This window comes from Cinclus cinclus, chromosome 9 (assembly GCF_963662255.1).
Source record: "Cinclus cinclus chromosome 9, bCinCin1.1, whole genome shotgun sequence".
Taxonomy (NCBI): Eukaryota; Metazoa; Chordata; class Aves; order Passeriformes; family Cinclidae; genus Cinclus; species Cinclus cinclus.
Window position 1 is genome coordinate 29306835 of NC_085054.1, and position 23907 is coordinate 29330741.

Here is a 23907-nt window from a genome sequence, read left to right on the forward strand (position 1 = left end):
TTTCGGGAGCGGCAGGAGCGGGCGGCCCGGCTCTGACGGTGAGTGTGGACCGCCCGCGGCGGCCGCTGTGGCTCGGGCCGCGCCGGCTGTGGGGCCCCGCTCGCCTCGGCGGCCTCACGCTAGGGCCGGGAGAACCATTTTGTGCCGTGCTGGGACCGGCCAACCTGCTTTTCTCCGCCATCGTCCCCAACGGCCGCTCGGCTCCGCGCCCGCTCTCGTAGCGAGGCCGTGTGACGCCTGGGGCCCCCTGTTCCCCTCCACCCTCCTCGCGGCCTCTGCCCGGCGGTTGGGACCGGATGCTGCCTGGGCAGAGGCATCGGGTGCGGCCGTGGGCGCAGGCCGGGCCCGAGCCGTGCGGGCCGCTCCCCGGGGCCCGGCGGGGGAGGTGCGGTGCCCCTTTGCGGAACACCCGGCTGGCTGCGAGAATAGCTCAGCCTTAGGGCACCGGCCGCGGCAGCGTGGGCAGCAGTCGACATTTGTAAATATTCTTGCTCCTCATGGGGCTCATGGTAGTCTCCTGAGTTATTTGTCAATTTCACTGCATGGAAGGTTGAGAAAATACCGCTAACGAGGACTTGCACAGTCTGAGAGAAAGGCTCGTGAGTACTGTCTTGTTTGTCATAAAAACGTGGTTGTGAGTAAGCCCCGAGGAAGACAAGCGAGCACAGGTTGCTCGGGAGAAAATCTTAAGAATACAAAAACATGTAGATTTGAGAGCTCGAGTCTTAGGTAGAAGTGTTAGCGCATAGTTCCAACCTGGAAGAATAAATTTAGGAGCAGGCAGTGAAGCTTCTGATGGACAGTTCAAGATGCTTAAAAGTGGTAGTAGTCATGGAAGCTGGCAAAGGCTTTATTTACTTGTAGACGTGACTACCTGAAATTGCTCCTGTTTTATCGATAGTGAGGGTCAGTGTAGAAGAGAAATAGTTGCTCTCTGTGTTTTGTGAATCCCCTTTTGTGATGGGGTATAAAAATGGACAGTTAAGGATAGTAACTATTTTTTGTCTTTTGTGATTGCATTGCTTTCCCTCAAATACCTCTTGGATCTTTTATCACTTTGTTATTTTTATCCATGGGTTATGTTAGGTGTCGTTTATCTTTTATAATGCTGTTGGAGGGATGACAGATCAAGAAAGGCAGGACATTTGATCTGCGTGCTCAAAATAGTCTGTGCAGCTCCACCTCCTTTTTCAAGTTGGTCATCTGTTTCTCAGGTATGAGTTTAAAATTTTATTTCAGAACTTGGTTTCTGATCAAGTATTGACAGGTATTGCATATGTCCCTTATTTCAGGAGTCCCTAGAGTTGTTTTTGGATTTTTTTCATGAGGTTTTGATTGCTAAGTAGTGTAACGTGGCAAGAGCTGATGAAATACACTGCTTTGATAAGAAGAGTGCTGCTCATCCTGTGTTACGTGTTCTCATTTCTCCATTGTTGGGTATGAACATGAGTCGTGTCAAAACAATGGAGAAGCCAGAAGTGTGTTTTCACTGGTTAATGTGTTGAGAGTTCTCAATGAAGTACACATCAGGTATGATATTTGAGTAAGGTGTTCCTTTACCTTTTGGCAACAATAGGGTTTTAATCCGTTCAGACTACAACCCATTTTCGGTTACTATCATTATTATTATTTCCTCAGAGAAGTACTTTAAGTTTTTTTTGGTCTCACTACCTTCTATGTAAATGGAGGTGTTTACTTTGTCGTTATAGAAGTCACTACAGCATGTTAATTAACACTTGGGGTTTGTTGAATTCCTGTCTATGTAAACAGAATGCTTGGGGTTTTGAATGTTTTTCTTCAGGAAAACCCTTAAGATGATGATGCTGTAAAAGGGAACCATTCTCATTCTGAATTACTGTATAGAAGCACAATCCCCTTGCGACAAGTATTGTTGTGGCTTTAATAATGTGCTTGGTTTTTTTAGCACGAAACCATTGTGTGGCTCTGTCCTGTGCTCTGTGATAACTTAGCATGCTCACCTTATTTATAACCACCTCATTGTGTTACCATGATCAGTGTAAGCCCTCTATGTGTTTTGTTTGTATTCAAGCCACCATGAAGGCAGTTGTGTCTCAGACTTTCAAGGTACAGTGCTTAAAATGGTTTTCAGAGAACTCTGGGGAAAATGGTCCAAAATCCAAAAGACATCTTACTAGTGTTGATCACCAGAGGTGAAATGCCTAGGTCTAGTTTTGTCTGTCTAGTAAATGGACATCGTGGCTCCATTGGCTTCATCTGCATCTCTGTCCATCTGGGTAAGACTTTGAGGAAAGGCTGAAATAGAGAAGCCTCTGGGGCTACCTTATTGCAGCCTTTCGGTACTTTAAAAGGATCCATAAGAAAGATAGGGGCAGACATTCAGTAGAGCCTGTTGTGACGGGACAAGGAGTAAATTTAAGGAAGGCAGTTTTTATGATGAGCATAGTGAATCACGGGCACAGATTGCCCAGAGAGATGGTGGATGCCCTGTTTCTGGAAACATGCAAGGTCAGGTGGGATGGGACTCTGAGCCATCTGATCTTATAAAAGAAGTCCCTGCTCATTGCTGGGCAGTTGGACTAGATGGCTTTTAAAAATCCTTTCCAGTTCAAACTATTCTATGATTTCTGCTAGTTAGATTGCAAGTAAATTTTATAATGGATGCCCAGAAATTGAAGAGCTCTTGGGCAGTAGATTTTTAAAAGTGATTCATCTTAATGACATGCTTTATGTCACTAAATCTTTATTGAAAGGTAAAAGTAAAATCCAGTTTCCTTGATCAGAATTTCTTTGCCTAGATCATAAGCCTTTTATTCAGCATCTTTTCACTTCTGCATCAGACATGGCAGGTGTCAAATGCCTATTCTTACATGACTCTGATCTTTATAGCAGATCCTTCTCATTTGCTGGCTTAAGCAAAGACTGCAGAAAAAAATGTAATGTTGTATGCAGGAAATTAATCATAGTGTATACACTTAAATGGACACATTAACTTTTGCATTTTCTATTGTGCTGCCTTAACTTGGTTTTAACACTTTTTTTGGGGGTATGGTTTCTGCAAGATTTCTTCACTTGTAGTAAGAAAATATTCTCTAGATAGTATTATCCTGACGTACTTGAGTTGAAATCGCAGCCTGTGCTAATTTACAAGATTAGGGTGATGGGTGACATTGTCTGTCCTCTTGGGGCTACCACTGAAGGAGAAAATTAGTCTTGTGCCTATTTATGTGTATCTGTAGAAGCAAACTGCTAATTTTGGACTCCATTTCATCTTCTGCAGGTAGCTGGCTCTGGTGTCTAGTCTTCCACCCTGTCCTCTTCTGTGTGAATGCTCTTATTTTCTTCTGTTCTGTGGATGGTGCATAAGCAATTTCATTAGTATTAGATAATTTATAATTTAGTCTTTGAAGTTGTCTTATGCTTCGGTCTCCTCCGCCGATTCTTCTGGACATTAATTCCTATTAGTAGGAACTTCCATCCCTTCTTGAACCTTTGCATTTTCTATGTGTATCTGTATCTGACTTTTATCTATGCTTTTTAATTCATATGGTTCCACACATACCTGAAACAAAGTGATTCAGAAATAGAATGATCCATAATAGAGGAGATAGTGCTGTCAGTCTTTGTCGAGTACTTAACAGTACAAAATTGGATCCATTATTCTGTGTGCTTGTTCCTTGTATTGTATATGAGGGTATAACATAGACAAACAGTGCTAAGAGTATCAGATCTCATCAAGATGTATAGCTGTCCTGTCCAGCCTACACTCAAGTCTATATTATTCTGATATTATTTTAGCTTCACAGTTTGCAACTTTGATAGTTACTTTTTTACACTCATTGCAGCTTCATGCAAGTACTAAACTTGTAGAGCACAATATGGCAGTTTACTCTGAAGGTTAAATTAACTATCATTACAATTTAGGAATAAATATGTTTGTTATATTGGACCAATGATCTACTTTGTGTAGTTTAGATAATTATATGTGCCCTCAATTTCTTTGAAACTTGCACAATTAACTGTTCTTTTGAACTCTGGTCTGCTGCTTAGAACATTCTTACTGGTGCAGATGTGCTTACAACCTGAGAATTGCATGAATTGCTGAATATTTACATAAGGTTTTAAATGTGATCTGGGAAATTAAATCAGTTATTTCAGCATATTAATGCAAAGTTGGGAAAGTGAGCATTTCAGATTCCTAACCAGATCTTGTTTACCTGGCGATGGCTCTGGCAAACATGAATTGGTTACTAATATTGGAAGTGTGGTCTAGAAGCAGGTGTCCTCTAATACAAGCCAGTAGTTATTTTTGTACGCAAAGGTAAAGAGTCACTTAAACTTGGTATATTTTTGAGTCCTACTTGCAAGATAAAGCATTCTGGCAGCTTTGTGTTTTGCTGCTGTTGTAAAGCTAGCTAACAACTGAACATGCATGAGAACAGTGGTTAACAGCAATCTAACCTCAACTGTCCCAACTGTTAGGTCGGTGGAGTTCTGTACAAAGTAACTGGCTTTTACCAGGTAAATTATTTAATTCAGCATGACTTGAGCAAAGATTAAAAGTCCTGAGTATGCAGACTTGCCTTGAAACTGCAGCCAGATATGAAGTGTTTCAGGATTGATGTAGCTGCTTTTTGCAGAATGTGATACTGATGAGTATGACTGAATTGTGAAAAGATATGCTTTGATGATGGATAAGGGTTTCTTTTAATCAATATAGTTGACTACTATTTTCAGAAAGCTAGGCCAGGATTAGAAGTGGTTAAATAGACTGTACCACTTGGGCAAATCACCCTGTATCAGTGGGATTCTCAGCCATATGTTTGAGTTATGTGTCATGCTACTCTTCATGTACTGCACCATGGAGGATACTGTAGTTTGCTTAAATTTTTTTAAGAGCTACCATTTGTGGTCTACTTCTGTCTGTACTATCCTGTGGAGGAAGAATCTAGCTAGGATTTAGCATAAAAATCTAGGAGTTTTATGTTAACATTTAATCAGATACTGTTTCAAGGACAGGGTTGAGTATAGGAACACTTCTTATGTGGAGAAGGTACCAGCATTTCTTTTGAAATGCCTAGAAATAGCAAAAGGCAGATAAACTTTCAGCAAGTGAGAAGTACATTTATGAAAACACTTGTGAGATAGCCTGTGCTCCTTTGCATATATTAGCTTCCATGGGAATCGTCTTTGGAGAAGTCAAAGGCAGATAGACTTCAGATGTGTTTTTTCACAGGAGGGTGAAGCTTCACAATTTCAACCCTGAGGAATAACTCTGAATATAATTTCTGCAAGTGTTCAGATGCAGTTCATTAGCAAAAGCATAATATTTGAAATTAAGAAATCTGAGTTATCAGTTCCATTTTGTAATTGACTCATTTTGCATTAATATGAGGACTGTGTGGCTCTTAAGGGAGTACCTATTATATTTATAATCGCAAGAATATATCATAATGAAATCATAAAAGGAACTGTAGTTTTATAAAGAGGGATGGAAGATGTAAAGGAAAGGTTACAAAAACTGGGATAAGAACTTGTTTCCTCATTTTGCTGATGCACAGTCAGACCAAAGCACTGTGTAAATATTTGTATGCGTGAATCATATTTAGAATGACCTGTGCCTGTTTTGCATGAGTTCCCTGCTTCTGTGAGAAAAAATAATCAGTATGTCCTTGTACAGGATACAAAGAATGGAGTCAAAACCCTCAAGAATTCCTCGCAGGGTATCTGTTCAGGCTTCCAGCTCTCCTCTAGGATCTAGAACTGGAAACAGTTTATCTGGTGCATATAGTACCAGAGAATCTTCATGGAGATTTGAATCTGGATACCAGGTAATGTGTTTTTATTATTTTTATAAAGTATAATTATTATAAAAGTGTCTTTTTTACTGAGAAAAGCTCCAAAACTCAGACAAACAAAATTTCTAAAATGCAAGAATTTACTATCAGGCCAATGACAGTAATCAGTGAACTGGTAGTTCTAGATTTTCTGGGTTTACCTGCTCTTGTTTGTAGCTGCACCTTTAGAAACCAGCTGTTTAATGAATGAGAGGGCATCCTGATAATATGGATCTGTTTTCTTATGAGTTGCTGCCATCTTAAACCTGGGTAAATGGAGTTTTCTGTTGAGGGAGAGGTAAGGGGTTTTGTTTGAACTTCAGTGTATGTAGGGCATTACATTTGATGTGTTGGTGATACAAAAAGTACGGGTCTATGTTGTCAGTTAACAAGGCTGTACAGTTCTGCAGCTCCTTCTGTGTTTATATTTTGAAAAGGTAAGAGGGGGGAGCTTTTGACTCTGTCCTGGTTTGACACTGGCCAAATGCCAGGCACCCACAACAGTCATTCACTCACCTTCCCCTGCCACAACTGTGCAGAGGAGGGAAAAACTTAATGAAGGCTTCATGAGTTGAGATAAGGGCTGGGAGAAAACACTCCAAGGGCAAAACAGGCTTAACATAAAGGTACAAAGTGAATTTATTACTAACAAAATCAGAGGAGGATAATGAATACTTGAAAACACCTTTTCTTCTGAAAATACCTTTTCTTCTCCCACCCCCTCCCTCCTTCCCACTGACAGTGCAGGGAGACAGAGTGGGGGTTTTGGTCAGTTTGTCACCTGAGGTTTTCTTCTGCTTGGCTCAGGGTCTGGAGTCCTTCCCCTGTGAGGCTGTGGGGTCCCTCGCAGTTCTCTGTGAGCTTCTCCAATGTGGGTTCACTCTCACGAGCAGCAGTCCTCCCAGAACTGCTGAGGTGTGGGTCACTCTTCCACAGGGTGAAACCCTCCAAGGACAGGCTGCTCCAACCGAGGGGCCGGGGCCCTGTCTCTCCACTGGTTCTCCCACTGGATCACAGCCTCCTCCAGGAATTCACCTGCTTCAGTGTGAGCATCTCCCCCATGGGCTGTGGGTGGATCTCTGCATCCCTCATGGATCCTTGTTTGCTGCAGGGGCACAGCTGCTTCAGCATGGTCATCACCATGGCCTACAGAGGAATCTTGCTCTGGTGTCTGGAGCACCTCCTCCCCCTCCTTCTCCACTGACCTTGGTGTCCCTGTGTTGTTTTCCCTCACATGTTGTCACCTCCTGCTCTGTTGTGGCTGGAATTAAAACTGCATCCCTACTTGTGTTTTAATTTCTTTGAAATTTGTTATCACAGAGGTGTTGCCACCGTCTCTTAATTGGCCCAGCCTTGGCCAGCAGCATGTCCATCTTCAGAGCCGTCAGGGATTGGCTCTGCCTAACATGGTGGAAGCTTCCAGCAGCTAATTACAGAAGCCATCTCTGTGGCCCCCCAGCTACCTACCAAAAACCAGGCTGTGCAAAACCAGCACAGACATTAGCCTGTCATACCAGTATGTTAGTACAGCTGGACTTTGCGTGCACTGCATGGGACTGAAAAAAAGGCCTTTTGCTGTTTCACAAGCAGCATTTTACACTAACTAAACTACTTTTGTGGGGAAGGGGAGCTGTGCTCAAGAGCAAGTGTTCATGCTGTGAGGGTACTTGCAATTTGGGAGAGTATTATGGGAAGCAGAGATTAAAGTACTGTAAAAATCATTTTTGACACTTGGAAGCAACAGATAGCAATTATCTTAGTACTTTTTTCTGCTCCTGTCAGCAATTCTCACCTCAATTTTGGGCTCAGAAATGTAAGCCCGTTTTGGTCTTTGAAATTGCAGGAATTTAACTCTGTGATTAAATGTTCATGTTAAAAAAAAAAAAAGTTAGGAGTTTGGTCCCTGCTAAAAACTGGGATGCTGTATTATATAACGCCTTTTTGAGAAACAGTTTTACAAGTAATAGAACATTATTTTTAGCACAAGTAAGTGTATGTGTGTTACATTTTTGTTACTTCTAGCATGCATGTGCTTGTTATTATATAGGCTGTTGCAAACGTGCAAAAGGGAGCAGCTGTCATTTTTTGCATTTTGGAGTCCTACATGTTTTTCACTGTCTGCTCAGCAAAAGTAAATTGGACAGTCTTACTCTGTAGAGATACATGGACCTGGTCCATACTTGGTGTATGTATACTGAAAGCCATTGATCAGAAGTCTTCAGCTGAACTGGTGCTGTGAAGTTTGATGTGTTAGAGCTGTTAAAAGATTTTTGACACAATGTACTACCTTTCATTATTTCATTTATTACATGAACTGCAATGTATTCACTGCACTGTTTATTCTTTTGACTATTTCCTGTTGAGCAAAGTGATTCTGGGCTGAGGAATGATCTCATAACACTTGCCAGTTAAAACAGAAGGGAAAATATTTGTATAGTAGATTGTATTGTATCCCTTCTTTTCCACTCCCAGTTTTTAGAAGGTAGTCTGAGAGCTCTTTACTCAAGACTGGTGCTTAGTGATAAAACTGTAGGGAAGCTCCCTCTCTTGACTAACCTTTGGTACTTGCAGAGCTGGTAAGAGCAAATTGCATTATTGCTTGTGAGTTAAGATTACAGAGACTGGAGCAAGAAGTTTTAAGTCCAGTCAGATAGGAATACAAAGGAATACAAAGTTTTCACTTTGTTAGTCCATTCAGAAATGTACCTTAAAGTATTTAGGATCTAGTTCAGTTAGAAATAATTAAAAATTTGTCATTTAGAAGAAAAGCTTTGACTAGCAGCAATTATTTAGGTATAAAGAGGACTTCCAAGTCTAATACAGAATTTCTATAGAGAGAACACTTGATTATAGGTTAACTCAAAAAATTCTGGGACAAATCAGTCAGATTTGTAATTGGTTTTGATTAGGGCTAACAAATAAGAAAGGTTTCTATTGGGAAGGTTTGTTGCCTTTTTTTTTTTCCATGCAGTTGTGGAATTCTTGTCTGTCATGTGCTTATGAGATGGATCTGGATACTAGCCCCTGCTTATCTAAGGAGGCATAACAAAGAGGTTAATTGTCAACTAATCGGATGTATGGGATATAGTGGTTTTGCTAGGTAACTTTAAAATACAAAAATTGAGCTAGTGGCATGAGAAAAAAATTCCTATCCTTTATGATACAATATAGTAATAAACATTTTATGACAAATGAATTAAAAGTTGTTGTTTTGTTTTGTTTTTTTTCAGTGGAGGCATAGGGTCAAGTGTAGTTTATAAAATTGTTATGAATGTTTTCCTGATCACATTTTTCAACTACTGAAAATAGACACCATAACCAAAATACCTTATGTAGGGCTTTAATTGTTAAGTTCTGACAAGCGATGCTAAATAGGCTTAAGGTGAGTTGAAGGAAAAAAGGAAGCTGGGATTTTTGTATTGGTTTGGTTTGGTTTTGAATGCTTTGCTGTTGCTTTTAAGGAATTGTGACAGCAGCTACATTTGTTGTATTAATAGTTCATAGAAAGAGAATGGACAAATAATCACTTAAGAATGCAGCTTAGTATTAATAAAATGGTCTCATTTCTGTTATTTCTATTAATTTTGCTAATCTCCATGATTATTCTATGGAGCAAATTGAATTGCAGTCTCTTTCCTCAATTATACTCTATTAATTGAAATTCGGCTTGTTTTAGTGGCCAAAGAGGTGCTTTTGTTGTCATAGAGAGTCTTTCTACACCTGTGGTGTTTTTTGCATTACACTTGAAAGTGAGACCCTTAGTTCTGCTCTCTTGCTGCAGTCAGGGTAATGCCTCAAAAGTCTTACACTTCAACTTTTTATTGCCCTATGTCAAAACAGAGGACAGATGAAGGAGCTGATACAAAGTACTTTAAAAAAAGCCAAGCAAGAAAACTTCCCTTTTGCCAGTGGTTCTCTCAAAGCCTGTTTCATTTCTTGGCCATCTCTCAAGGTTTCTCATTAAATGTTTCCAGATTTGTTACTGCTTCCACTTCCCTATATTTTCAATATTCAAATCAGTATTCAAAGCAGTATTTTCAATATTCAAATCAGATTTTGAGTTACAAGGTGCATATGATAAGCATGTTGTTCTTCAGGAATCCAGTGTATTGAATAGTTCCAGCAGAGACTGGAGAATTGGAGAAAGGGACACCCGTGAAACTCCTTGGAAGCTTACAGCATCGTCTCCAACTCGCTACTCAGGGACACTTGATCACCCTCATTCTGGAAGATTTTTGGGAAGCAGAAGCAGATTGGTGAGAACTGTTAATGTGTGATACTTTGAAAAAAAAATTGAAACCCCAGGGTTTTACTTTAGTCTTTCCAGTCTGAAAAGCTGCCAGCAGGGGCTCTCTGTAATGTTTCTAGATAAGTAAATCTTATTAATTCAAGATGGAACAAAAGCTAGAAGATAGAACATTCAGAGGTGAAAATAATGATGTATACTATAAGTTGAGAAATACATTTGAAGTCAGTAGCTCTGTAAAAGTCCATTTAAAAAGGAAAAAGGAGGGGATGATTAGAATCTCCGACATGTTATAGTCCTGTGGATGGCAAAGTTGATACTATTTATACTTGTTCCTTCAGGTATTTGCACGTGTTGTTGTTTTTTGTATGGTACCAGCTTTGTGCGTTAACACAAGGTTCATAGTCTTGGAGACCTGCTTTAGGAAATTCAGTTGTGAGGTGTAGTTCGTAGTCTGATTGTTCTTACTTACATGCTGCTTCACATCATACTGTGAAGTAATGGTTATCTGAGATTCAGGACTCATACCCTAATACTTGTCTTAACTGGGTTCTAGAATGAGCCTTTGTAACTCCAAGAATAAAGTAGTTTGCTTGTGACATGCTTATGCATTGTAGAGTGACAGTGAAACACTTTGAAGTGCAGTATAAATATTAAAATAGAGAAAGCAGAAAATTCTGAGAAAGTTTGGTGGGATAATAGCAAAATAAAAATTCTACTCACTTTCAAAGTGAAAGAGTTTGAAAAGTTTTTAAGAGTGCTCACATCATGAAACAGATGTTTGGTGTTCTTAGGTGACTTGAAGGTGAAGACACTGAGATATTGGGGAGTGAGGAGGAACTAGTGTGCACGTGTTGGCCATCATGAGAGGTCATGGTAGATGTCTACATAAAGTTTAAATGCAAATGGAATCTGTGGTTCTAAGTGGTTTACATACCTAGTTAAATTAGTGCTATTAGTTTTCAAGATAAAAACCTTTTTTCCCCCCCATTAAGTTTAATTATTCTCTTGAAGTAAATTCTGATGCAAGTCAACCTTGCAGAAGACGCTGAAAATTCCACATATCAGGTAGTAAAAGGGAAAGTAACCTGGCTTTGTACTTGGTTTCTGATGTTAGTTTGTCTCCCCATATGTGTTTTTTTTGTAATGATGGGATGAGGGAAATACTTAAGAGACTTAGTTTGAAAGAGTAAGAAGTTGTGGTTTAAACTCAGTAAAAACCATAACTAAGTAGAAATAAAACACAGATATAACATACTCTAATTTGTTTGATCTTTAAAGGAGCTTGTTTGTAGATAGTTTCTGTGAAAACAAACAGCTCGATTTAGCTTTCTGATGGAGCTCATCTTTTTTTTATATGAAAAAATAAACCAGAGTTATATAAAATAGAAAACGAATGCCTTTACTGTAAGTAACCAGATGAACAGCTTTGTAGGCTATTCCAAACTTTTGTTTTAAGTCCTGTAGTGCTAGTTTCTGAAAACTGTTTTATTTCAGTGCTGTACACTGCATTATTGTAATCTAAATATACTTGTTTCAAGCAGTTGTCCTGACGCTCACTCCTTAGTTAATTATATTTTAGGTTGATAAAAAATAAGTTGGGTTAGTTAAACTTTTGTTTAAAATAATGTAGCTCTTCAGTTTTGGCCATTTCTGGACAGCAAAATGTTTCCTTGGGGATCTGTAAAGCTATATTTAATTATGTTTATAGCATCTTACAGGCCAGGGGTATAATTTTTCCCCCTTTTTGCAACATTTTTTTGTTGTAAGCCACATCTCTCTGTAAATGAAACATAATGTTAAATGTTATAGAAACTGACTTTCATTGGTTGGACTGTATTGAGTAAACCTGGAAATACTAATCAAGAGCATAAGCATAATTCCTATGTTATTTTTAAAGAAAAGGTTTTGTAGCTAAAGTTATTCTTTGCACTTTTTGTGAGTTTTTACATTATGTACACTTTTGTGCAGTGTAAGTGCATCTGATACACTATGTTACTTATTTTTTAATGTTATTTCAGTCTGCATCTTCATCCTCTCATTTCACATCTGGGTGTTATGGTGAGTCTGAGAGAACTCAGGGAGCATATTCAAGACTACATAGCCAGCAGCAAGACAGTGATTCAAAGAGACCTAAACTATCTTGTACATCTACCTCTTCTGTGAGAAGTAATGGCTTGACTGCCTTTTCAGGTGAGAGCTTGATTACTTGAGCTGAGTTACATCAAAATTGTCTGAGTAGTAAGATCAGGTTTTACCAAGTTTTAAAAGACTTGTGTCAAATATTATACTTCTGTCTTTCTTAAGTAATAAAAATTGATGCCTATCTAAAGTGTATGTTCAAAATAATAGCAGTTTCCAAGGTTCCGAGTATGCTGTTAATATGGTCTTTCGAAAATCCAATTGTACTTGTGTCATTCTGGAATTTTACGTGTACCTATTCCATTTGTGGTCAAGCTGAACTGCATGGCTCAAACAATCCCTTTATGGAAGTGCACAGCTATCCAAATAAAAATTAATAAATTCTTGCTCAAACCTCAGTATTATTGGTACTTTCTTACTTTGTTAATGAAACAACAACCATTAACATTTCTCATTATCTTTTAGGACTGTTTATCTTTCCATTTCTACATTGGCTGGTTGCCACACTGCCAACCAATGAGTGCTTAAATTTAGTTTTCTAGGATAGAAGTGTAGCAATATCAAGGTGAATGTTTCAGAGCCATTGAAGAAGACTGTTTTGGAACAAGAGTTTTGTCCACAGCTGTTGTATATACAGTTTGCTTTGCAGTTGTTGGAGCTGTTAGCAGAAAACAAGATCCCTTTTTACACTGAAGTGTTTTGCTCTGTAATATGAACAGGGACAGAGTTAGTCACTGTTCTTAAAGTTGTGTCTGAACTGCATTTAAACTTCATCAGCGGTTTTTTTTTTGAGCAATGAAATTTCATTTAAGTAGCATCAAGTAGAATGGCAGCATTTACTAAGTCTCTGCTGTTTTGCTGTAATGTGAAGCCTTTTAAAAAACTAGCTACCATTAGGAAGCAAGATGCTACTTTTCTGACTCTGCGCAGAAGTATTACTGCTTTTTGTTTGATTTAGCTTTCAGTGCTAACTTGATACAAGATGAAGTAAGTGCCAACATCAGCAGAGTGCACTTAGCTTTATGTTGTCATCTGGGTCCTTGGTCTGCCTAGTGGCAATGTTAAAGTTGCCCTTGATAGGAATAGCAAAAGTGTGTGCATAAGTGCCAGTTTTAATGAATTTTTAGATGGTGACAAAAATCAGGGGATTTATTTACTTTTTCTTTCTAGAGTCCTCATGGAGATGCAGTAGGATTCCTAGATCTTCATCGGTAATGCTTGGCTCCCTTGGAACGGATCTGGTGAGAGAGCGAGCACAGTTAGAAAGGAGAACAGATCTGTCTGTTAATAACCTGGTGGATCCCAGCTACAGAAACAGTGACTTTTCACCTTCAGCATGTATGTTCTGTGTAACTGAAAGCTTGTAAACCTACAGTTTGTATGGCTTTTAGTTTCTTAACATGCTTATAGGCTCACAGAATTATTTGGTTTGGAAGGGACCTTTTGTTCCATCCCCTGCCATGGGCAGGGACACCTTCCACTATCCCAGGTTGTTCCAAGCCCCATCCAACATGGCCTTGATACTTCAAGGGATGAAGCATCCAAAACTTCTCTGTGCATGTTCTTTTAATATTTTATTCAAAACACAAAATATGTTTTAAAGTATCCTTTTAAATGAAATTGGTTGGCCACTTTCCATGTGTTGACCATACCATCAGAGGATATATAAATGGTCTAGCTTGTAGATGCATTCAGTCATGTGAAAGTGGTGTTGGTGGTTGCCACTGTAACTCTCTGATTAGTCAGTAAAGCTCTTTTCTTGTTTGTCTTACAATCTCTTTGTATTTATGTATGGGAAGAGAAATAATGTTGACTTGATCCAGGAAAGTTTTTTTTCTTAAAGGTGCATATTATCTCTTTTTTATTTGGGTTCTCAAATGGTTATTAGGGAAAACTGCTAGACCACTGAAAGTAAAAAAGAATAAACACACACTTTACATTAATTGAGAGGTTAGTCTCTTGTCAGCTGCTGGGACTGGTCAGAACTTACGCACTGTAGTTTTCACTTCCTGTTCAGAGTGCTGTGACCTTCTAGAGCTGTCTCAAGGGAAGCTCACCTTGATCTGCAGCCTTTCGCAGTCTTGCTAGTCTTGATCTGCAGCCTTTTGCAGATGCATTAGTGATATTTTGTAATGCAGGAGTTAAAAAAAATGTTTCTAAGTATATAAGATAAGCAGAAAAGATAAAAACTGCTTATTTCAGAATTGGTCCTGTAGCCTTGCCTCGACAACAGAGTGTATTTCAACGTCATCATACTGTAAGCGCTTTTTAGTAAGGGGGCAGTTCAACTACTCTACCTGGTAGAGCTGAATGGGAGAAGTGGATTGGTGAGCAACCTTGCCTTGTAATGTCTATGCTGCATTTCTAGCTGTACTACTGCTATTAAGTGCTATAAAAATAACTCCCAGCTGTGTTCCCTGATCTGTAATCAAAAGCATATGGTAGATGGTTGGTTCACTAGATGGAATCTTCAGCAGTGAATGGTGATTGCAGTGCAGAACCCATTAGAAAAAAAGTCACCAAAACTACAAAACGAAAGTATTAAAATTGAGAATGCATAGAGAGCTTCTGTTTCCTATGTTCATCTATCCATGCTTGTTCCTCCTTCCCCCTTTTCCCACACACAGCCCCCCAGTGCAGCCATTTGAGGAAGGAGACTAACCACCTCAGCTGCTTCATGTGAACTACAGTTCATCTACAGTGGAGTTGTTCTCAGTGTGTTGACATACTCAGCATTTACAGAAGATACGCTTGTAAAAATGATAGAATAGTTTGGGTTGGAAGGGACCTTTAAAGTCCTGTAGTCCAGTCCCCCTTGCAGTGAAGAGGGACGTCTTTAGCTAGGACAGGTTGCCTAGAGCCCTGTTGAACCTGACCTTGAATGTTTCCTGATGTGTTTGAGCACATCTTGTCATCGTATTTTCCTATGCTTTTCTGCAACAGATCTTCAAGACAGGCCTGCCTCTTCATATGCAGAGGGAGCAAGACCAAAAGAGAACTCATTAAGCACTTTGAGGCTGAATGTACCCATGAGCCGCCAGTTGCCTTCTGATCATCAGCCATCTTTTTTCAACAGAGACTCTAACATGAGCACTTCAAGATCCAGCTATTCTTCGAGACAAAGGAGAAATGAATTGCAGTCTCCCCAGAGGAGTGTGCAGCCAGAATTTTCTCTTACTGCCATTAGAGATGAAATCCCTTCCTCAAGTGGTTCTGAAAGGGTTTTATCTTCTCAGAGGTCACTGAATGAGTCAGCAGCTGACAGTGAAGGGAGGCGCACAACCAGACAGCTGCTATCTCGTTTAGCATCTAGTATGTCATCTACGTTTTTCTCTCGAAGGTCTGGCCAAGATGCATTGCGTACAAGATCATTAGGCTCTGAAGAGTCAGCAGTGGTCCCAAGAGTTCAAGCTGCTGCTCTGTCAAATAGTAATGGAGCTGCAACTCCTGAATCTCCAGGACTTCAGTCATCCGAAGCTTCTCAGGGGTTTAGTTTTCTTGGACGAAGATGGGGTTTATCAGGCATTTCACAGAATCGCAACTCTGATTCTGATGGGGAAAGTTACAGACCAGACACTGAAAACAGGAGCACAGGATCCTGGTTGTCGTCCTCTTTGAGGAACAGATGTACACCTCTCTTCTCCAGAAGAAGAAGAGAAGGAAGAGAAGAATCCACAAGGATCTCTATCTCTGATACAACTGCTAGATCACAGCATGTCTTTAGAAGGAGAGAGTCAGGTGAGGAGACCTCTCTTGAAGCATTGGATAGCCCTCGTCGGGCTTCTGTTAGTAGACCAACACGTGCAGTATCTGTTATTTCTACAGCTACTGCCTCCCCACCAGATTCAGCCCCCAGTGGAAGAAGTTCAGGAATTCCGCCTGGTTCTCTCTTTCGCTTTGCAGTACCTCCAGCATTAGGAAGCAGTCTGTCTGACAATCTTATGATAACTGTAGATATTATTCCTTCTGGCTGGAATCAGTCTGATGGACGAGAAAGTGGCGAGTCTAAAATACCACCTTCAAGAGATCCAGAAAGACTCCAGAAAATTAAGGAAAGGTAAGTTAGTATGTTATTTTGCAATAGTAAAATGTACCTGTTTTGACCTGAGAGGGCTTTCTGCAATCTTGATTTTGAAAGAATACTTTCCTTTAGAGGAGGTGGCAACTCTAAAGGAGTTGCCTGTCACCCATATTCTCACTTTTGTCTTTAAAGAAACTCGTTTTAATTCTCGTAGGTTTGAGAACAGTTTGTTAAGTGGAATTTTCATTATAAAAAGTCCTACATGAAATGTCACAGCATTTGTTGATATTCTATTCTATTCAGCCTGCTTTTAGAAGATTCTGAAGATGAAGAGGGTGACTTATGCAGAATCTGTCAGATGTCCTCTGCAAGTTCTGACAACCTTTTAATAGAGCCATGCAAATGCACTGGAAGTCTGCAGTATGTTCACCAGGAGTGCATGAAAAAATGGCTGCAGTCGAAGATAAATTCAGGTAAAGCAAACTCTAGATCAGGGTAGGCTTCCAGTTATACAGGGAAGTTTATCAGAAGGATTGTGCTTGCTGAGGTATTTAGTCTAAAAACAAGCAGCAGGGACGGGACAAACAGTAGTATGGCACTTTGAGGCTTTTTGTGTCTGTGTAGCTTCTCATGTGAGTCGTTCCAAGAACTGCATTTCTTGTTTAGGGAACTACATTTTTTGGGGTTCTTAGTATACTAAGATGTTAGACAAAAGATAATGTTGCAGAAGTGTAGCTTTAGAATTACTCTGCCACCACTCAGTGGTACCGCTTTGGGTGGCATTTGTTCCCCACCCGTCCCTATCAAAATGGTTGTGCTTTTTTTTAAAACTTCTGTAGCCAAGCTAACTGTTAGCAATGATAGGAATTGGAAAATCCATAAATGAGTTTGAATTATAACTAGAATTGAATATGTTAATTATTTTTTAAAGGTACTAACTCCTGTTTAAGGCACTTTAAAATTGTTTGTTCAAAAATTACTTCGAAGTGCATATATAATTCTTTAAGAAACACTTCAGATAGTGCATGGTGTAGAAATATTTTTGTAATGGATAGATCAGTTTGTAACTGTTATGTTCAGTATTCTCAAGACTTAAAAGTAGGTGGCTTGATAGAAGACATGAAATAGTTTATACCAAAGGAAGGTGCTGGTATCTGACTTTTTTACTCTGCGCCAGAGGATACACATCAGAGTAGGGATGTTTTAGAAGCCTTTTAGCCTGCAGAAGAAATTAATTCTAGTTACTTAACTATATATAAAGACATCAGTCCACTATCAACTTGATCAACTTACTTTATTCATCCTGTTGCTTATGGAGGAGTTTGTTTTAAAACTAGTCCTTGAGACAAAATGTTACTTAACAATAACTTTATTCTGGTATATTTATTCTTACTTTTGTGTGTATTTGAGTTACACAGTAAAATTCAGAAAGCCCAAGAAGTGGTTTTATGCCAGACTTTCAGGAAGAGTCATATTATGTCCAGAGTGAAGGTGAGGCAAAATAGGTGCAGTTCTACAGAGTTTAAATTCTGATGGTAGCAGATGTTACTACATTCCTATTAGAGGCTTTCTTCTCTTCTAATATTGCTCTGCAAAATAAAGCCAAAAAATTACGTAAAATTTTTAATGTGTATATGAGTGTGTAGTATGTTACAGATTGTTGAAACTAGAAAACACTGAGTTTTCCCCTTGCCCACTTCCCCACCAGGTTCTTCTTTGGAAGCAGTGACAACTTGTGAATTGTGCAAGGAGAAGTTGCATCTTAATCTGGAAGACTTTGACATTCATGAACTGTATAGGGCACATGCAAATGAACAAGTTAGTATATTTTACCTAATTTGGTAAGTGTTGCTTTAGTGCTGGGAGGGCAGTCTTTAGAGAAGTCAAATGCATCTCCATTTCAGAAGGACTGTTATACATATAAAGTAATGTTAATGTGGAACAGATTTTTCTCCTCAATATTCCAACTACCACTACTTCCTGCTATACTTCCTAGAGCTGAGCTTTGAGTAAGTGTAATATATCTCTTTCTTACTCGCGTATCTGTCAGCTAGCTTTGTAATCCAGTGTCTCTGCCACATAGGTGCAGTGTAAATTCTAGCATGATTAGATTGAATTTCATATTAAGTCAGGAGTTGTCATCACTTTTAGCTGTTTTTGAACACAGTTTAGTGGTTGTTTTAAATGTCCAGTTACAAACTTCTTATAGAGTGGTAGAAACTGACCTCTGTTCTAGCAGTTTCAAACTGCTCCTTCAGATAATTTCCTTGCTTAAAAATAATCGAAAGCCCATAAGTATTACTCTTGTTATTTAAAATGGATAATCTTAGAACTACTGGATTGTGTATTATTTAAAAATGAGTAAATAATACAAAGCTGGTGTTTTAAATTAACTTTATTCAGAGGGTTTTTCCCTATTCTCTGGGAATGTATTCTGATGATATACAAAGACTAATGAAACTACCCTGTCTCAGATGTGTAAAGAAAATACCAAGCGACATCAATTTTGGGGCAAAACATCAGCCTCTAATTTTTTAATTACTTAAAGTAAGTTCTTACCCTAGTACTCTAATTCCTATCAATTCAGGCAGTCTCTGAAAAGTCTTTCTCAAGAGTGCCATCATATTGTTTTAGTGCTACTGCTTATTGGTTGCTATCACTGCACTGTGAGAGAAATAAGAACTTTGAATTTTTTTCCTAAAGAATTGATTAAATTATCTGTTCAGCAGTAGCATTTTTAAAGTTTTTCTCTTCTCTTAGGAGGTAAAGGAATTATAACATCATAACATTCTTAAAATACATTCCTTTATTTTGGCTTTTTGTAAAGCCTTGGGAGCACAGAGAAGAAACCAGCAAGATTTGTTTTATTTCCCCAGGTGATATAATATTCTGAGTTGCACATTCTATCCTCTGAACTAATCATGCTGACTGAGATTCAATTTGTAGAACTCTATTTGCCTTCAAAGATGACGTGTTAGATCTGGGGTGGATGGGAAGGACCAGAAGTATAAATAGTTTTTCAGCAACTTAAATTTTTTAGTATTATATTTTCCTAATTCATTTGGAGCAACTAGAGCTAAATCTGTAAATATTCCATTAAAATCTGATTGTTGTTCTACTTGAATCATATATGCTGATGTATTACTGACATTCTGAGTCTTTCTTTTGATTTCTTTTAAGGCAGACTATGAATTTATCAGCTCTGGTCTCTACCTTGTAGTGTTGTTGCACTTATGTGAGCAGCGCTTTTCTGATATGTTAGGAACTGCAAATGAGGCCAGCACACGTGTCAGAGTAAGTATGCAGTGATTTTCTGGCAGGAATAGCTCATACAGAGAACTTGGAAGCAGATTGTTACCTTGAGTGACCTAGGAGCTAGATACCCAAGAAACACACTTTTTAAACAATTGTAGGTGTAAAATGGGCTGTGCTTGCTAGTGCACTGTGTTTGATTGGAAACTGAAGGTACTGCATAATTGCGGGTACTCTGCTACAGAATGCTTTTTGTCAAGGTTGTTGGTAATTCATTAGTTAGCATGCATGTTGTCATGATTACTGTGAATTTATGCAAAACTGGAAGGTTGACCTCTCTCCATGCCAAACATGCAGTCAAGAATGCTGGACTACCTGATTAGTTTAATTTTTCTCATTATGCAAGTCTGTATTGCAGTGGTCTAGAACTTGCAATGCTTGTCTGCCAGAGTACACCTAAACCTGTACTTGAATAGTAACATTCTGCAACAGCCTATAGCTGTAGCATGATTTCTGTGGCATTAGTGGCATTAGTCCAAACTCTTTATTTGTTGCATTTGTCTGCATTCTCGTCATTTGAAAGGCCTGGCTTAGGAAGTCTTAACCAGTAAGAGATCAGCATACAGAGTTCTTTCTCCACAGTGATTCACTCATAAATATAGTATTCTATGTGTTTATTTGATACTAGATAATTAATCAATGTTCTTAGTCAACTGAGCTGCTGAAAAGCTGGTTATTTTGGGGTTTTTTGACTACATACAAAGAAGTGACAGTATTATATGTTATGAGGTGCTTATCCAGTGCATGTGGGAATGGTTGACTGCTAGCAGGTACTGGATCTTTGGAAGAGGCAGGACTGTTCTCTAATCTCTTAATGTATTAGAACAGTGCTTCTCTCTTTTGTACGCATGTAATGTAGGGCTTGTATTCCACAGTCCAGTCTCTCTGCTACAGGTGTAGAGATATAAAAGACACGTGATCTAATCATAGCCAGCATGCAGCTCAGGTTATTAGCTTGAGTGTATTGCAGAAGATACTTTTACTGGTTTCCCATCAGAGGAGGCATGGCATACTTTTGTGTGTGACTGTATTTTAAACCAGTGAGAGCACCAATGCTAGTGTTTGATATCAAGCATATAAGTAAGCTATGGAAACTCATCTGCTGTGTCTCAGTATCTGGACTTAAAACTGAAGCAGTGATGCAGATTTGGTAGTGACAAAAGAAAACCACTTGGCTGAGACTTTATTCCTAGGAATTTTGGCTTTGGGTTTTTATACCCCGTGCTTCTAACATCAAAACAATCACCATTGCCTAATAGTAATCCTGGTCTTAAGATTTTAATTGTAAACAAAAACTTTAAGTGTGTCTATGTATTTTTCATGAACCACATCCAGTCAGAGGGTTCCGTTTTGTCGTACTAGTTGTGAATGGAATGAAATGGATTTAACTAATGCAAGTCCTTACCATGATTATGTTTTTCTGCATTAGAGTTTTTAGGAATGGTTTTCATTAAACTGACACTTGCTTCTATTTGCTGCTTTCAAAATTGATGTGTTTTACAGACTGTAGAACATGAAGATGATGTCACAAGCTGCTACCACAGATATTTTACAGCTGAAGTAACAGTACAATAGCATAAAAGTCTAGTGTGTGTGGATTTATATTAAATTTTGCATTGTTTTTTGTTAGTTGGGCAAATGGGTTAGGATAAACAAGACCTGTCATGAAGCTTTGGATTGTAAAAAGTGAAGAAAACTATGCTAACTTGTTGCAAATTTCTGCAGATAACTTTGCAACTTTTAAACTACTTTCTCTCTGCCTTGTTTCTAGTTTATTAACCTTGCAAGAACTCTTCAGGCACATATGGAAGATATTGAAAGTAGGTGCTTCCCCTCTTTCCCTCCTCTCCCATTAGATCAACTCAATGCTAATGAGTACAACCCTCCTTGCCAAGATTCATAATACTGAACATCATTACTGAAAACCTTACTCAGCAGTGCTTTTTCCATCATCAGTAGAATTATTCTGAGGGGGAACTGATTTTAATTCTCCATTATTAATTTCCCAACAGCACAGAGTTGTTTACACCACAGAAATGTTATCTGCAATCAATAACAACATTCCTTACTAGTTACAGTTTGATTATTGTAGTTCTGGTAATTTGTAATTACAGGATAAATGGTGACCTTCAGGCTGTTGCCTTTTACAAGTCTTAGCAGGAAAGAAACATTTAGAATTGAATTTTACTGGATTTAAATTAGACACTTGTATTGCCATTTTTCTTTCCTTTCTCTTTCTTGCCCTCTTCTCCCCTCTGTTTTTTTCTTCCCATTCATATGCACATTTTGGTTGTGTGGGTTCTTTGATCAGAGCTATCAGACCTTGTGAATGAAGTCTAAAGGTTGCCAATTTTGGCAAAGGGTTAGCCTACTTTTCACCTAATGTTTTTTTTTTAGTGTGTTTAAATTCAAAACTATATGCTGATGCGCCTAAATTTCTGGTAAATATACCATGGATCTATTTCTGGGCATGTTGAATAGGCAGTAGAAGGGTACTTGATCTACTCTTTTTTGTTTTTCTCCTAACGTGCATGTGGGTGTCTGTCAACTGTATATGGGTTTTCAGTACACAAGATGCATTTGGAATACTGTAAAGAATGGGAGTGTGTTTGTGTCAAAGAGGGAGTTCTGGTTCAAGATTATTATTTCTGAATTCAGAGCGGACAGAGGTGGACTTGAGTTCTGAATTGATTCCTAAGTTATATGTATCCTTACTAGAGGAAAAATTGATGAGTGTCATTTTACTCTTTAATTAAATCTTTATTTGGTTCAGCCTTTAACTTGCAAGTGAGGAATACTGAGTTCTAGATTTCTTATTGATGCACTTCAGTTGCATTTCTCTTCTAAGAACTGAAGAAGCAAGGAGTCAGACTTTTCTTCTTTTTGTGTTCAGGGATGGAAAAAGTTACTCCAGTATAAATACTACCTTGCCTGCAGACCTTGCTTAGGAGGACACACTAAATTCCTGTTACAGACAAGCTAGCATTTTACAAACCTAATGTAGGTGTGTGTACTGATCTGTCTATCATGGTTGACAAGTGTGTATTTGTCTTTTAACTCACCTTGCAACAACAGAATCCTGTGCATATGTGGGCTTTTTGTTCATCTTACATATGCTGAAAGGACAGGAGTGGAGAGGGGAGCTGCTTCCAAGTAGCCCCAGGTTGCATTAAGGAACATATATGTGTGTGTGTACGTGCATATATATATATATATATATAAAATTTAAGAGTCTTTGTTTAGACTACTGACTCTTTCTAGGTATTTTAGTATCTAGATGGTTAAGCTAGTGAGTCATTTCTTTCCCTTATGTTGGGTGCTGCTGTCATGGGTTGAGTATATCCTCCTCTGACTACTACTGAAATTAGCCACTCTAAGCACTATGTAAAAGTTGAATCTCTGGCGTACTTGAGTTTTCTTCCTCTTATTTTGAGGAACAGGTGTAGGAGGACACTGTATATTCTGTTGAGTTTTGATTTGAAAATGCTGTATTTTTCCAAATGAGATGCATTTAAGAATTAAGCTGTGTGATTACACAAGGTTTGGGTGGGTATTACAGTCTGCTGTTATTATTATAAAATCACCTTTATTTCCTATACTCATCCTAAAGTGCTTTAATTTCACACATTTTTGGCAAGGCTGCTGATTACACTGTGTTGTTCCAACAGCTTCTGAAGATGATTCTGAAGACTGATGCTGGTAGAACTTTCATACTTGCAAGAAACAAATAGAATTGCTGCAGAAATGCTGAACTGGCAAGAACAACGTCAACATGCATTTGTTTTATTCCTCTCCTTAGTAAAATGTGCATTGAATATTACTGTAGTTTTTGAAGCAGTGTTGAATTCAAAATCAACTGCTGCACAGTGGAGCTCAGTGGACTTGATAACTACTCAGCATGTGTGAGGATTAGATACATAGAAAGCAACTTTCCTCTTTAAATTATGAGGATGTTGTGCTTTGTTTTGGAAGACATCAGATTATGAATATCTAAGGAAGCTCTGTCTCCCTTTGTGTTTCTTTCTTACTGTAGTCAGACTTCTGGTTTTGTCTTACCGAGTTTTGCTCCTGTACTGGCACTAAATGGTTATAGTGGGTTTCAGGGGGAGGGTGGGGATGCCCATGTACTTAAATAGGTTTTGTTTGGCTGTTCTTAAATGCCTCTTCTGCCGCATCATATAACTGATTGCTTCCATTTTTTATGAATGAAGAGGAGGATAAGATAAGCAAGAGACTGTAGAGATTGTTTGGGTTTTGGCTTATTTGAAGATTATTATTTAGCTCAGAAAGCAATAAGAACCTGCAGTTGTCTTTTAATACTTGGTGATGGCTTTTTTATGTACCAGTTTGGAAATCTGAGATTATATTTG

General features: G+C 38.7%; 1 protein-coding gene across 12 annotated transcripts; it reads left to right on the forward strand.

Moving 5' to 3' along the window:
• The first annotated feature begins 1547 nt into the window (after window positions 1–1547).
• On the forward strand, window positions 1548–23407 carry MARCHF7 (membrane associated ring-CH-type finger 7). Of its 12 annotated transcripts, none has more exons than XM_062498366.1 (11): window positions 1550–5810; window positions 9914–10072; window positions 12084–12255; window positions 13375–13542; window positions 15148–15942; window positions 16030–16261; window positions 16529–16698; window positions 17934–18043; window positions 19406–19519; window positions 21309–21357; window positions 23206–23358. In XM_062498366.1, exons 1-11 carry the CDS (start codon window positions 5646–5648, stop codon window positions 23229–23231), a joined length of 2160 nt encoding a protein of 719 aa, XP_062354350.1. In that variant the 5' UTR covers window positions 1550–5645; the 3' UTR covers window positions 23232–23358. The 12 variants fall into 12 exon arrangements, 8 of the variants coding, with proteins under 8 accessions (XP_062354356.1, XP_062354355.1, XP_062354350.1 ...); XM_062498369.1 differs by having other exon boundaries at window positions 16108–16261; XR_009933429.1 differs by having other exon boundaries at window positions 15148–16261; window positions 17934–18066; window positions 23206–23297.
• The last annotated feature ends 500 nt before the right edge of the window (window positions 23408–23907 follow it).